The sequence below is a fragment of the Calypte anna genome, chromosome 1, assembly GCF_003957555.1.
Source record: "Calypte anna isolate BGI_N300 chromosome 1, bCalAnn1_v1.p, whole genome shotgun sequence".
NCBI classification, from domain to species: Eukaryota; Metazoa; Chordata; class Aves; order Apodiformes; family Trochilidae; genus Calypte; species Calypte anna.
This window is the reverse complement of record NC_044244.1, coordinates 34908944-34925283: the sequence shown is the minus strand read 5'-3', so window position 1 is coordinate 34925283 and position 16340 is coordinate 34908944. Positions and strand designations below refer to the sequence as shown.

Sequence of the window (16340 nt, the reverse complement as noted above, 5' to 3'; positions counted from 1 at the left end):
CAAGGAGAAAAATAACGGGGTTTAGATATTACCTGGGTTATGGTATATTGATTTTACAAATCTGCCCTAAATTCTAAATATAGGGGGAGAAAGTTTCACTTGTTAAGCACAGTTTTTTAGATGTTAAAGCCTGGAGTCTGTAAAAATTTTGCTTTCCTGGGGTTTGATCAAACTGATTACCTCCAGTGCTGAGGAACTGTACATTTACTGTTTCACAGAGCAACCAAGAATGCTTCAGCACAGAGCTTTCAGGACAAAGCCTGATGTTCCTTGTAATCTGTACTCTTTGGTTGGACACTGAGACCAGACCAGGGCATCCTCTCTGACGTTATCAAAGCATTTTCTCTCCCTCCCACCCAATGCCATCTGTAGAGCTGCCTGGAAAAGAAACACATTAAAAAGAACACAGATAAAAGGACAACTGGGACATAAAAGTGTTATAAGACCTGAATAAGCAGAGGTTGAAAGTGAAGGGAGGAAAAATACTGATTAGCTCATCAAGGAGGAAAAAAAGAACTAGAGCATCCAGTGCTCCAGTCTCACCTACTCTGGGGACCAATCAGGATGCAGAGAGTGCTGAGAGAGTTATTTATGGGAATCGTTAACCACATGTTCTGGTTTCCAATGATAAATTAAAAGGAATTTCAGCTTAACTCTAACTCTGCATAGTGAAAGAGTGTATTACCTCCATTAAACAATGGTGATGACTGAAGAAATTACCAGCAGGAAGGATCAGGTGGGCTCCTTAATTCACTTTGGGCAATGCCAACCATTTCAAAGCTCACTGGTAGTAGCTAACCTCATCTGACTGAATTTGCAGGGCTGGTTTAGAGGAAGCTCTGATAATTCTGTGCCAGAGACACAGGAGGTACACCAAGTATTTGAGCGTGACATTAATTTTCAGCAGCAAAGCCAAGACCAGGAAATAATTCAAAGTCCACACATTCCACTTCACAGTCCAGTGTTAGCAGATATTTAAAGTCTGCAAAACACTCAATACTGCAAGAATGCTCTTCTGCAGACTTCTCTGAAGCCAAACAGATATTTTTTTTAAGCTACACTAAGTCAATTTGGAAAGAAGGAAAAGAGCTGGCAATGTATTTTCAAGTTCCCAAAACAGCCACTGATACTCTAACCTCTGAAGACAGGTATTTTTCTGTATAGAGACTCCCTTACGTGTTAGGACTTAGAATATTCTAAGTCTAAACTGTAAATGGAATTTCATTTAGTCAGAAATTCATCCATCCTAGCACATGGGATGCTATCAGAAGAAATATCTGCGGCATGTATTTGTCAGAAGACAAAGTTGTAACAGTTCCCTTTCAGCCTAAAATGTGTGAATCTGCACTGTTCAAGAGACATGTAAAAACCAACATTTACTAGCACTACTAAAACACAAAACATTCAAGTAGTATATAACTGTAATGCAAGCCCTTGCATGGCAATCCAAATTTATTGAACTACTGATGCTAAGTCATACAAAATTGCACCACTTTAATTAAGGCTTTTAGTTTACATTTGGCCACCTCAAAGCAGTTGTAACATTAGGTTGGTCAATTTAAATACTGTGGCTCCCTGTTGGATATACACACAATCTTTACACCCAAACGTTAATGCATACAAAGCAACAAGGCATTGTTAAATAAATCAGCAAAAGTTAATTACTGCAACTTAGGCCCTGTGACCAATTACACATGATTAAAATTACTTCCCACATTCACATCCACAGTACTCTTCCACCATTTAACATCTCAACCAAAACGTTACACATGTAAAACAATCACTAACAGGCAAAATTACTAAACCTGTATATTTGGTATTGCAAATACACTTATGCATGAGCAAGCAAGGGAATTCACAGTGAGAATCTACAGCTGCAGAAGCCCAAGAATGATTTACAAAAAATTGTTAAATCATTAAAAAATCGTTTTAAAATATACACTTCTTGTTGTAGACCCCCACTGTACACACAACTATAAACATTGTTCCCTATGTAAACAAGGAAAAGGAAACATACAATAAAAGGTTGAAAAGTCTGGACATTTCCTTCCCAACAGATATTAAAGGCCATGTCTTTAGTCAGACGTTATACTGAAAGGACTCTTAAAGACTAGATCACTGTCTCCACAGGTTTTTCCTAAAATTAAAAAACTATATAGCTGTTGTGTTAATCAAAGCGCTTTTGTACAATACGATGATGATGATGATCCTGTATTTCTTTAAAAAAGTTACAATAAGCTACAAATACCGATGAAGCAAAGTTATCTGGAGTAGTCTATATAGGAGCTCTTTGGACTTTCTTTTATTATGCTAAAATAGTGGTGCTTTTAGGATTTACATTATTGTACTCTCCAATAGAAAGTGGGGATTGTTGAAGTATACAGTACACAGTTTTCATACATGTACAACATTGGTTGATGAACAATGTCTCTTATCAGTAATACTGGATGTAGGCTCTGGTTTTACCAGTTGCATACACTTAGAATATTTATAAGTAAAAATCTCTCGTGACACTGGAAAGTGATTAGAATGTGCAAACTGATGTAGTAGCTTTCATCCATTTCTTAAAGGGTACCACCACAGGAAAGTCCATTTAAGATGTTGGTAGGTTTAATAAAGTTGGAATGCTGGCACTGTTGAATTGGGCAACAGTTCTTCAGACCTGTAACAACAAAATGAGAGGTCAGGATTAGTAACAACTATTTGTCATTGCTCTTTAGTTAAGACCATTGAAGAAGGAACTAGCAAAGCTTCTGGCAAAGAGTTTGGGAAAATAATAGTATTGTGCCTCCTCCACAAAAATTGTTTCTATTGTACACATAGAAATAACTATCTCAACCAGTAAAACTGAACTGGGATACATATGCTAATCCAAACTGAGCTGTGGATGTAGTAGTGGATGGGTGGGACTAGTTTTGCTTACAGTATGATAGCTTCAGTCCTTTAAAAGTGCTTTTAGGCTTTAAAAACACAAACACATTTGTAGTGACCAAAGCTCCTGAACTGAAATCCCTGTTAAGGAAACACAGCACCCATTTCCACCATCCTCAGCTTTTGGAACGCTCTCAGTTTTGTTTTTAACTGCTTCAAGTTTTTCAAATTAAGTACAATTTAATATCAATATCAAAAAAGAATGAAGCATGGCACTACCTGACTATTAACAAAAGCCTGTAATTTATGACAGCAAAATGTCCTACCAAGATCCTCCAGCATATTAAATAGGTCTATCAGATGACAAAATGATGGATTATAGCACTGAAGCAACCAAACCACTCTATGTCCAGTAAAACTAAAGGGAACTGGGCTGAACAGGCAACTTGCACAATGTCAGGCCAATCAAGAGACACCTCTGTCCATACTAAGACTCAGAGGTAGAAAGGAGGAGAAGACTGGCCCAAGAACAAGTAGCAGAAAAGGATTCATGCCTGCTGACTAACTTCTAAAAAAGCTTCCTAAAGAGCAGGCTGGAGCTTGTTGAGCCTTCAGCAGCATTTGTAAAGCATCATGCAAATATATGCAGGAGTTAGAAGCAGGAGTGCCATTTTAGCATGCAAACTGCAATATTTTACAGTGTGCATTCCTGATAATTGAGCTCTTGCAGCATATTCTATCACCCTTTAAAAAAGAACCCCCTTTCCAAAAGTTAAATTTTTAAAGTATCGGCACAGACAGCCTTAATTTGAGCTCTACCAACACCTTAAGACTTGAAAAAAATTTATCCTAGTGTGAACAGTGTGTCTTGTACATATTTGTAATTCTAATTTTAAAACTGCAAAATAAAAAACTTAAGTTTCTATAATAATGTAAACAGTTTTCAAGGATTTTCTGCAGCAACAACTACCACAGTTGTTTAGGTTTCTTTTTGGTTTTGTTTGGTTTTAATAGCCATAATACACAGAGAACTTTAAAAGGTTTACCTGGCTCAGAGCTACAGTACAGCTATGTATTAAAGTAGCAGACACGATGACTTTTTGCGTGCTTTTCCAGGCACTGGAGTTTTTCTGTTAATTTGTCGCACAAGGTCATAAAAGATCTGAGAATATAAAAATTGGTTGGTTAATGGAATTAAGAGGCTTCTCTCAGAACCTTAAGTCTTGAACATTCACATATAATCACCTAACCACATACTCAACCCGCTGTAAATATTTAGTTATCACCAAGCCAGAAAATTAACTTTTATACTTAATTTGTACCTATTCATCATGGGTTTGAGCTCATTGGCTTTTCTAATTTCATTGAAACAAGCTGAAAAGGCATCTATAATCTTCAGCTGTTTAATCTCTGGGTCAGATTTATCTGAGCAAGGATGATGTACATCACAATGACCAACTACTATATGCTGTTAATGGACAATTTAGCACTGGAGTCAACAGGCCACAGCTGTGGAGTCAGAATGGAAAAAAATCTTTATCCCTTTAGGGGGATAAAGATATAATTTTGAAGAGATTTCCATTTTGACTCCACATTTTCAAGGTAACTCAAGCCCAGTGCATATTCTGTAGTAGCCTCTTGTATTTGAATGAGATCACACTTTTCCAAATCCTTTAAAAATAAAGTCTGGAGAATTAATTCAGCAGCCTCTCTAGGACTACAGCATGGCATAACCATAACATTTCCTAGAAAAGTAACTCACGTATCAGACCCTCACACTTTGAATCTCCTAGAATTCTAATTAGAACATGATTTTGTTGAAGGGCTAATTTAAGACAAGTCTGCAAACTACAATTAAACAGCATCTGTTTTGTTCATAACTGACATTTTTCCAACAATTTCTGCATCTCCTAAATCATGGAAGTCCTCATGCTATTTCCATCTTAGCAGTTTCCTAAGCACTTGCTGCAAAGCAGCAATCAGTCTAGCAAGGGCTTTTATTATTTGATGAAGTTCTAGTTTATTAAACATGTGACTTTTAAATGGTTAAGTTGATTAATTTACGTTTAAGAAAAACTGAATAGTTTCCAGAAATTCCCTACTAATCACGTATTACTCATTTTTAAAATCAGCTGTGCTTAAAAGCACCACACTCAACCAAGACTTGTACAGAGGCACTTTCAAATTGACTGATGCTGCCAACAGTATTTTCCAGAAGAAAAAATGAATTGCAGGTTGTATCATAATATTCAAGCTGTTCCGGGAATGTAAAGACTGATGTAGCTTCTTTTTCTAGAAAATCCTTGCATCCCTTTCTTTATGCTGGCACTCTCACTGGATAAGAAGGCCTGTATTATGGCAAGTCTCAAAAATGCACGTTTGATCAGTCACCTTGCCCCTGCTAAATAAATACATAACTAGATAGTAGAGAAGCTTTTGCTTCCCTTTTTCTTTACAGAGCACTTATTTAGGTCTCTTCTCTATTCAGCTGCTAATTTGGACAAAACCCTTAAGAGTTTTTGTCCTTACCATCTCAAATTATTTAATACCAAAAAAGTCCTTAAAACTAATTGATGTAAGTTACCTCACTTAAAGGTCTTTAAAAGAAAAAAGTAGTCTAGCAGTGCACTCTCAGTGGATAGAGATATCAACAGGGGAATGAAAAATGAAAAAAGTATTTATCCCAAATTCATATGAATGTAATTTAAAAACTAATTATACTAAATTAATATAACTTTTAAAAGTCCCAAGTCAAAGCTAACCACATCCCTTAATAGAAACACTCACAAGATCTCACAGTAGCTTTCTACAGTTTTGTCCATTATAGTGAATGTTATTCATAATTTCATTAGTTTTTCTTGACAAACAGTAATGTTTGGTTACCAGAACAGTGTTCCATCCCTGTTCCCTCTCCCCCCATAGTTAGTGTGCCTTACCTCATTAACATTTATCTTTGATTTTGCAGAAGACTCTAAGAATGCACAGTTATTCCATTGCCTTGCTAGGTTCTGACCTTGTTCCTTTCCCACAACTCTCTCGTCTTCCAAGTCACACTTATTGCCAACCAGAATCATAGGCACCTAAAATGAAAATTTATACCAGCAAAGAATTAATCAAAATTTTGGAAAGGCACAATGTAAATGAACACCTAAAGCCCTATTGGAATTCTTAGAGGATTCTGACCTCCAGAATAATCAAGCTCTGGTGTAACAGTTGTGTGAGACTTTCATCTTTAAATCAAAGTGACTGCATTTTATGCCTCCTCCTTAGCAGGGTGGGGATGGTTGGAGGATTTGGTACACTGCCAATGGAGAAAATGTCACATTTCTAAAAGACCTAACAAAATTTCATTTTTAGATGTTTAAGATATCGAGAAGTCTACTGAAAAACTTGGTAAAAGATTCTCACATGTTCAGAAATCCTGGAAAAAGTAGCCTATACTGGTTAACATGATGAAGGAAGCTAAAGCTTCTTTCTCCATTCCTCTGCTTCCAGTGCAATTCTTCTTAGAGTAAGATGATTCACACAGAGGAAAACCATGCAAGCTTACCAAAATTACTAACTAGAAAAATGCTGAATCTACCTTTGTGGTAAGAAAAGGCCATCATACCTAGTTGTGGTTTTTTGGTGGGTTTTTGTTTGTTTGTTTGTTTGGTTTGTTTGGGTTTTTTGTTTTTTTTTTTTCTTATGAATTCACATGCTAAGAAAAGGTTTATAATATTTTGACCTTTTAATTTCCCCATACCTAAGCTTTGGCATAGGAAAACCTTTATGCATATTTTGTGAGAACAAAAGTTGCAACTTGAAACTCATTACCTTTCTCCTCATACTATGGAATGACTTTAAAGATGGAGGGAAGTGTTCTAAAGAGATAAAATTCCAACAAAATACTATCAAAATAGTACCAAAGCAAGCTTATGCAAATCAGCATAAATATGCCACATAAGTGTGACAACATTTGAAATTCTCATTTATCTTGGTTTCAGTGTACAAAATTAACTTGATACTAAACAAAAGGCTAATGGTATTAAGTTATACCTATAATTTGGTAGGTTCTGGATGGGAGAAGCACATGCAACTTGAGTACAACCCTCTCAAGATACATTGGTGACAATGGGTAACAAATCACCTCTAGACCTGCACGTGTTTATGTGTAAGAAGGTGCAAAGTGGTTTGTATTATGATGGTCACAATGAATTTCCCTGAAACTGAAATATTTAATACATTCTGTGCCTGCTGACAGAAGTGTATGCAGTGCATGCAGTAATGAAGGTATCAAAGTTTGCATGAGCAGTTTAAATGAGATGAGCACACTTAAAAACTGTTAATTGCTTAGTTTTTTCAAAGGAAGATTTTATGTCTGATGGCTACAACATACAAGGTGTTTCTCTTAAAAGCACAGTTTACTACTGTTTCACATTTGAAATACCACTCTTTTGTTTATTAAGGGACTAAGTATTAACTACCTACCATCATAGTAAGTCTTTATTTAATCAGTTATAAACTGGTATACTTCATCCTCACATCACAGCTTTAATAATGCTAAAAGGTGTATATTGAAGCTGTGTAGAAACAGCACAATCAAATGTACTTGCAAGAAGACACATAATAGATGAAAGCTACATAACATGCAAGTTTAAAGCCAATGGTCTTCTGTAAGAGCTTTGAATATCATGCTTTTAAAACAGCCTAAACAGTAGACATATTGAAAGGAAAAACTATTTTTTTATCAAACTTGAACTGTTAGCAATTGAGATAAGAATAGAGTTGCTTTAGAAATGTTTTCTGCTGTCCTAGTGAAGAAGGTGATACACAGTTTTAAAAATTTTAAAGGAAGATATCAAAAAAGGCAATTTCCATGTGCCACATGACAAGTTACATTGTCTCCAGTTTTCCTTAGGAATTGCTTTTCTGTACTATGCATCCTGCTGGCTGATTTCACAGATTCATAAAGGTTGGAAAAGACTTCTAATATCATCAAGTCCAACAATCAACCCAACTTGAGGTCATTTCCTCTCAACCTATTTCTCGTTTAGAGGGGAGAAGAGACCAAACCCCACCTCACCACACCCTCCTTTAAGGTAGTTGTAGAGAGCAGTAAAGTCTACCCTCAGCCTCCTCTTTTTCAGACCAAACAACTCCACTTCACTCGCATGTTCCTCAGAAGAACTGTGATCCAGACCCTTCACGAGACCCGATCCAGCTCTTCACTGGACACACACCAGCAATTCCAATGTCCTTCTTGTAGTGAGGGGCCCAAAACTGAACACAGCATTCAAGGTGTAGCCTCACTAGTGCAATGAGAAATGATGACCTCCCTAGTCCTGCTGTCCAAGATACTTTCTGATAAAAGCCAGGATGCTGTTGGCCTTCTTGGCCACCTGGGTACACTGCTGGCTCACATTCAGCTGGCTTCAAACAGCACACCCAGGTTCTTTTCTGCCAGGCAGGTTTTCAGCCACTCTTCTCCAAACCTGTAGCATTGCCTGGGGTTGTTGTGACTGAAGTGCAAGACCCAGGACTTGGCCTTGTTGAACCTCATACAACTGGCTTGGGCCCATTGATCCAACATGTCCAGATCCCTCTGTAGAACATTCCTACCCTCAGGCAGATCAAATACTGCTGCCCAACTTAGTATCACTGGAAACTTACTGAGGGTGCACTCAATCCTCTAATTCAGATCAGTGATGAAGATGTTAAACAATGAGTCCCGAAACTGAGCCCTGAGGAACACTGCTTGTGACTAGCCACCAACTGGATTTAACACCATTCACCACAACTCTGGGCTCATAAAACTTGGAAGCTATTCTAATATAATACAAAATATATAATGAAAACTGTAAATGTAAGTATTTAGCATTTTTAGAGGTCCTTACATCATCAGTGTCTTTGACTCGAAGAATCTGTTCTCTGAGATCCTGTAAATCATTAAACGTGGACTGTGCTGTGATGGAATATACTAATGCAAAACCTTGTCCATTTTTCATGTATAGGTCTCTCATTGCTGTAAACTGTTCCTGTAATTAAAAAAAAAAGACAGATGTTGCATTCAATTTGCATTTTCTTTGCATAAACTGCCATACATGTCAGCTCACAAATGAATCACAAGTATGGTGCATTGATGCCCTTCTCCCCTTTTCAAACTGACAGATATTTTACTGTTTGATTGTAAGCATTACAGTAAAGTGAAGTGGTTTTAAGTAAATGTGATTTGGAACATTATCTGAGGTGACTGATCAATGTCCAAATATTGTCAAGGGCTATATGCTGGGGAAAAAAAATATCACAAACTAATTTCAAAACACAGGAGATACAGTAGAAGGTACACTGTGTAAAATTACAGAAATCACAATATCCTCACAAATACACAACAACTTTGTCACACCTCCTGAGCATTGTTTAAAACACACTGCAAAGTAAATGCATCTCTTTTCAGCCTCCATTTTGTAGCCTAGGCACTTTCCTGTGTTACATTCTACTTTCATTTTCAACTAGAGTGAGTCAATGGAGATGCTCACTAGCTTAGTCACATTTCCTAGGTTTGGTGACAGCTATGGTACTGCACATGAGGGACTCACTGGTACCCTGCACAGCAGCATTAGGACTTCTCCCTCTTTGAAAACTCACCAGTGTGACTGTGGAACAGCATTTGGACTTCTTGCATTGGTGATTAGTCACCAACATTGGTGACTAGTCACCAACATTGGTGACCTTGTACCTGATCAAACACTCACCAAGACCCTTGCTGTATGCCACATGAAAAGTGGAATTTATTTTGAGAGAACAGCCACTCCATCTTTCTGTAGTTTTATGTTGCCTTACTCCAATATAAAATGTAAATCAATTATTAATGGGCCAGAGCAGTATTACAGTTCAGGGAACACATGCTACACTCCAAGGGTCTTGAGCTTGCACTCACTGGAATCAATGAAGGAAATTACTGCTTTCAGTACATTTTGGAACAATCAGAAAAACCAGACCAGTATGCAAAGGGTCAGCATAAACCCCGTGTGCTTTGATTTCACACAAGCTGACTAAAATAACATTACTTTTTATCCCAATGTCAGAGTATCTCTCACACACTAAAGAAAAAGGAGAGGAGAAGAAAGCACATATTCTCTACAGCAACAGAAATCAAACCCAAGTAACCATCGGGCATAAATCTTCCTCTGGGCAACATGAACTTAAAACCTCAGCACAACCTTGTAAAATTCTCAGTCTCATGGTTCCCCCATGACAGAACATGAGCTCACAGGAAACTTGCAATTCATTTTCTGCTGCAGTAAATAAAAATATAAATAAAGTGTTAAAATACTAGTATGGTAAAGAATATCCTTTAACCCAATGCAATGACTACAGTTACTCTTTAGAGAACGAGGAAGGAAAAGTCATCGTTTATATCCCTACAGCTTTCAATGGTTTTAACACTGTACATCTGTAAAGTTGGTTTTACATACCGTTCCTGCAGTATCTAAGATTTCAAGCATACACTGTTGTGCATCTACTTCAACTTGCTGTCAAGAGAGAAAGATGTGGTTAGACTTTTTCCTTTTACAACTTTCCCCTCCAAAGACATCAGGAATTGTGTGATAGTATATGCAAATGCATAATGCAACATAATGACTTAAGTTTGTACTGATACACACTTTGAAAGTAGTGGGAAGAAGGCTTTCAAAGAGCCCGAGTGACATTTTCAAAAGCAGAGTCAGCAGCCAAGTACCACTCTGCAAAGTGATTAGGGATTTTTGATTATTAAAATGAGGCTACTAAATCTGTAATGGCAGTTATCAGCAACTAGAATAACTGATTTCTGCTTATTTCAGGGATCATTCACAGACTGAAAGAAAATTACAGGTGAAAGTCAGAAAGTTGGACTGGCATACTAATGCTCACTTAATAGTAATTTAGATCAACAAGACAGTAAGTAGTACACAGCAAACAATAAACCAAGCAACTCTCTGAGAGTGGTGTCCCCAAAACAAGCCTCTAGTGAGGAAATAAGGGAAGTGATCCATCCTAGAAAAAACTTAAAAATAGAAGGTTTAAGAATCCAGATCAGCTTCTTCAGCTTCTTTATCTGTTTCCTCTAGCTAGTTTCTACCTCATTTAAAAAACCAAACCAAAACAAAAAAACAGAACAAAAAACAGAGACCTTGAGGGCAAAGGACATGGAAATGCTCTCAAGCAAGCTACCAATTTTTTTATTTTCTTTCAAGCTATTGGTATTGGTAACACTTCCCTTGCTTCCATTTGCATGTAAAACTCATAGTTAACAGATCAGGCCTCAGAAAGCACTTGGTGTCCTGTACTCTCAATATATATATATATCACTACTGTATATATCACTACTATATATATCACTACTATATATATCACTACTGTAATTTTGAGCTTTTCTTTTGTTACTAGATTTAAGCTTCTGTGGCTCAAAATTTCTAATCCTCTCACATCTCCCCCATGTCTCCTAAGGATGGCAATTTCTTTAATAGACATTATTTTACACGTATTGCTGACAAAGTTATTCAGCTGATTAAAAAGCACCTATTCTCTTTATGAAAAAAATTTTTGGGGAGTAAACCAAGATGTCAAGTTTCAAGACTTCATAATCAAATTATTTAGTTCCAGACAAACATTCAATTCTTCACATCTTCTCTATCTTAAATATTATAAAATTAGATTTAAGAATAATTACACATAACTGCAACCACCAAGCCAATGCATTTTAAAGTCACCCATGTCAACCAGTGAATTAGAATTGTAACTAGCAATGAGGGGAAGAAAATAAATGCATCAAGTCTTGTCCAGACTTAACAATCTGACTGATCTGAAAAGTCTACACAGAACTATTCCTAGTCATTTCAGGACCAAACCTGAAAAGAATACTGTAAGATCTTTGCTTAAAAAAAAAAAAAATTAATTAGCAAAATTTCTTGAGATGACACTGCTTTTTCAGGCTCCATGGAAACAGTATTAGGAAAAATTCACCTAGCAAACATCATGAATCTAGTATGATATAATGTAAATATATAACAGAGGAAATATTTCACTTAAGTACAGCTTGTGAATATTCTTGGAGTAATTTACTGGGACTGACCCAGCAAAGGTCTGCACCAATTATCAGGATAGGATCCAAAATCCCTGCTCCTCTAGCACAAGGTAGCTATATAGAATTTGTTGCTGTTGCCTCTCTAATGAAAGTTGTAGATTTGGCTGGAAGCCCAGGTACTTAAGAATGACCAGGACTTTTCCAGCATATAGACTTCTAGGAGGTCAAAGAACACAAGTGTGAAGTTATAATTTTGCTCTCATTAATTCATCTTCTGTTCAGAAGAGATTCTGGTAACTACAGGTTGCAATGGCTGTTAGTGCAGCCTCTTCAAATATAAATGTAGCCCAGTGCTGAAAGAGATTTAGCAGTTTCTGCCCACTCCCTAGAGTTTGTGCATTTTGACTCCCTTGTAAAGACACTGGCATTTATGTAGCCTCATGACAGGCTGCGTCAGAACATCAATGCATCTGAAAAGAAATTCAGCTAAAATGGAAAAGACGGATTAAGAGACTGATACAGCTGAAAATCTGCTTCACCAAATGGTTCTCTTCTGGTAGCAGTCCAGGTGTAGCCTGAAATATTAATCATGGTCTCAGCTGAAACTGAAGAGTGAGCAATATGGAGACTCAAGATGATGCAAGCAGTCCGACCTTTCAGCCTGTTACACTGAAGAAAGAAACTAACAGGCCACTGTGTTTGTTCCTTCATGACAGGCTGATGTATATTTTTATTATTATATTTTATTAATAAGAACATCTCAGCTAATGAAAGTGTACCAAGACATCAGTTAAATTTCTACAAATACAGTATGTGACCTCCAGTGTTCCAAAGGTGAGCATTAAGTTGGTTTCGGTTGTTTCCCAGTAATAAAGAAGCTTAGAACCTCCAACACAGAAACCCAGATCTACCTATAGATACTAACACAGAGTAACAAATAATAAATATAGTAAAAAATAAGTGGGGTTTTTTTGTTTTTAAAGCAATGCTCCCAATTCAGACAATAAAATTACCATTTTTTACTGAATAGCAAGATATTATGCTTAAACATCAAAAACTTAGTATTGAATTATTCCTTTTACACAGACTTTAAGAGCTTCTTTATATTTCAGACTTGTTAACTTGTTAAGTTACCTCATATTACATAGCATGACCCTTTTTCAAGCAATGACTCAAATATTTTACTGCATGTATTGCAGTTTTGTTAACACTACAAGAGGTCTTCTGCACATACCTTTCTGTAGGAGTCTTCTATCGTGGGATCGTATTTTTCGACAAATATTCCTTGAACAAACTGTACAGTCTGCAACACAAAAGTTTTGTAAGAATCCTCTAGTTCAGTGACATTTTGTAAACTGTACACAAATTACTTATAACTCAGTTATCCATTACATTTGCTGAAGAAAAATTAACTGGATGGCATAAGAAACAAGAAGGTAGATGTATGAATAATATACATACAGTTTCATAAAAACTATGCCTAGTTAACTAAGTATTGTTAGACAAAGCAATGCTACACCTGCCTTTATCCACTCTTGTTCAGAGCATAAGAATTCAAGCATCCACTGATTTAAGGTTTAACTCTTGGAATCTTTATTAGTTTTCAGTTGAATAGGATAATGGCTTTTACACTTGCATTTAGAACTACTGCATCTTATGCTACCTATGTGCCAGCACAGGAACTAGTCAAAAAACAACTGCCAGCAGTTACTAGACTTAACTAGACTCAGTAGGAAACTCCTATGTACCTAGCACGTAGGACGATTTTAGCACAAGTCAAGTGGAACTTTAAGACTCAATGGCCAAGTCAGAGAAGAGAGGTTCAAATCCAGAAATGCTGCAGTAAGATAAAGAATTCAGAGGTGAAGGAACAAGTTCTTCCAGAATCTAAGACGATTTGTCATTCTAGTTTTCCTTTAGGAACTGCTTTGTAAGAGTATTTACCTGTTAAGTGGACCTCTAGTCCTTATTTTATAGCAAAATGCACAATTAAACTGAAAGATGTCAAGTTTTTAGATGGGCTGGGAACATCTTATTCTGTGAACTTTTTCAGTACTAATCTACAGGAGACTAAACTTTTCTGAAATGGTTTAACCAAAAGGCATGAGCTCTTTGGTTTACAATCATATTCCTGCTGCAGCTACACACCTACTTGCAGGGAAAGATGCAATGCTAAACTTCCTGTAAACATGCAAATATATATTTATATTTGCATTAAAAAAATAAATGCTTTACTGACCACTATCAAACATTAAGCAAACAGCACCCTGAGGACCCCTCTAGAGACAGGAGTTACAAAAGCCAGACACAGGCAAACCAGTTCGTTGTGACAGTTTCATGAAGCAGCTTGATTTCTCAGAAATCTTCAGGTGGGTTTCCCCGTGAAGCCAGACGTTTTCACAATGTTGTGGCTCTGCACTTCACTGTTACACAGACATAGATCTGACCAGACACCATCAACTGACTCCATCCAAAAATATCAGCACCTGAGAGTGTATGCAGATACACCCAGTAAAGGAGGTACCTCTTCTAATCAGGAACCCTCAGCAGTCAGTCCTTACAGCTATGTTTATTTGCACACATTTACATAAAAAATTACAGGTTACTAGAGAGTGTATTAGAGAAAAAAAAAAAAAAAAAAGACACAGAAGCCTAAGGAAATGTACTTGAGCTGCTTCACAGAGTACTTACCAGAGCAGACTTTCCAACACCTCCAGAACCAAGAACCACTAGCTTGTATTCACGCATGATGCAAGAGATAAATCACCCTCAATACCTAAAATACACAATAAATTATTCACCATTTTGATCAACAGGACTATTTTAGCATTATTACACTCTAAGATGGCATAGAAATGAATAGTTAAATACTGAAATCAACTGATAAATGCAAGAGATATATCATTATTATAACTAGGCACAACCTAAGTAGGAGGTCACTTTAGTTATTACACAATATAGAAACTATGGACATTTATTCAAGACTTGGTAACTGATGAACTATGCTACTTTTTCATCTAGCACAAAAAATAAGTACCTCCAAAGTTTTCTTGTTACTTGGATTTTAACACTTGAATCATTATTTGTGTGTTATCTAGCCTAATTACATAGTCAAGATAGCACAGATTTGGTTAAGTTTTTAAAAAATGAGATTTTTATATCCCATGAAACAGCAATTTAGAAAGGCAAGAACATATTAAGACTCTGTATTAACAAGCTCAGTATCATAATCTTACAAAAATATCAGAGGTGTCTCAAAGAAAGTGCACAAGTATCTGGAAGAACTGTTCATACCTATGAACCACTTCCTCAGAAGCCTCAGGATGGATTAATCTCCTTTACTTACAATCAAGAAGAAGCAGAAATTAATTTACTCCAATTGATAGACTAATTACTTGGATTACAATGTATCATTCAATGAGGTGTGCTCATGTCAATATTTTCCAGTAGCCTACAAAATCTCTTCTAATCATGCAAACAACCCTGTAGCACCTCTCAGCTAAGGTCACAGCAAGCATTAAGGTAGTTCACAGGTTTCCCAAGATCTTTTATTCACTCACAAGAATCTGCTTGCACTATGTTTTGCAACAACAGATTAAAACCATTATTCCCAAGAGCCACACAGATGCCTTAAGTGCTTGCAGTTTTACAACCATTACATTCAGATTACTGAAGAGGTTTATTGGGTAAAGAGCTGCTAGTGTTTGTTACCTGTGGCACTGGTACAGTCATTCTAAAAATGTGCCTCAAATTTCACAGCTACCACATCCTCTCATCTATCCCCCAAATTTATTACCTATCACACAAGTTTTTGTGATTTCCTATATATACACAAAGTGTAAATTATTTCGCTCATAAGAGCTGGCATGCATGAGATGTATCTGTGCTATCCAGTCTTCTCTGAAGAACTCTGAAATCCTTTTGTCAGGATGCTGACAAAAAAAAAATATCAAAAAACCAAAAGAAACACACAGAAAACTTCCTTAGGCAACAGCATCTCTTTATTTGTATTGTCATTTACTCCAAACAACATCCAGAGATTGTATCTACTGACCCAAAGTTTGATCTCAATGCTGAAAGTACAACCGTGACACCAAAATCCAGTTCACTAATAAGCAGGATCTGGTAAAATGATTCAGTTACTTTTTTAATTTGGTCATTTTCAAGATATCAGCTCAATGCAGCTACAATAAAATGCTGCAAACCATCCGATACAGTATTTCCACTACCTCATTACTGTTCTCACAAAGAAATACTCAATAAACCCTACCATGTAAAGTTAACAGTTGCTGATTATAAGAAACAATAATCAGAGAGGAAATAGAATCCATTTTCTCCTTCTGAAACACATGATAAAGAATCACAGAGACAGACTTATTACAAGAGAATTAAGCCTGACTCTTCCCAGCAAACAAACATTTCT

The 16340-nt window shown here is 36.6% G+C and overlaps 1 protein-coding gene across 2 annotated transcripts in view; it reads right to left on the bottom strand.

Moving 5' to 3' along the window:
* Positions 1–1420: 1420 nt before the first annotated feature.
* RAP1B (RAP1B, member of RAS oncogene family) overlaps positions 1421–16340 on the bottom strand; it is a 31233-nt gene continuing 16313 nt past the window's right edge. For both annotated transcript variants that reach the window (XM_030445777.1, XM_030445785.1), the window contains exons 2-8: positions 14609–14693; positions 13152–13220; positions 10329–10385; positions 8748–8888; positions 5808–5951; positions 3918–4033; positions 1421–2662 (exon numbers count right to left, since the gene is read on the bottom strand). In XM_030445777.1, coding sequence (XP_030301637.1) covers positions 3947–4033; positions 5808–5951; positions 8748–8888; positions 10329–10385; positions 13152–13220; positions 14609–14665 — 555 coding nt within the window. In that variant the 5' untranslated portion in view covers positions 14666–14693 and the 3' untranslated portion in view covers positions 1421–2662; positions 3918–3946. The remainder of the gene's footprint in view (positions 2663–3917; positions 4034–5807; positions 5952–8747; positions 8889–10328; positions 10386–13151; positions 13221–14608; positions 14694–16340) is intronic.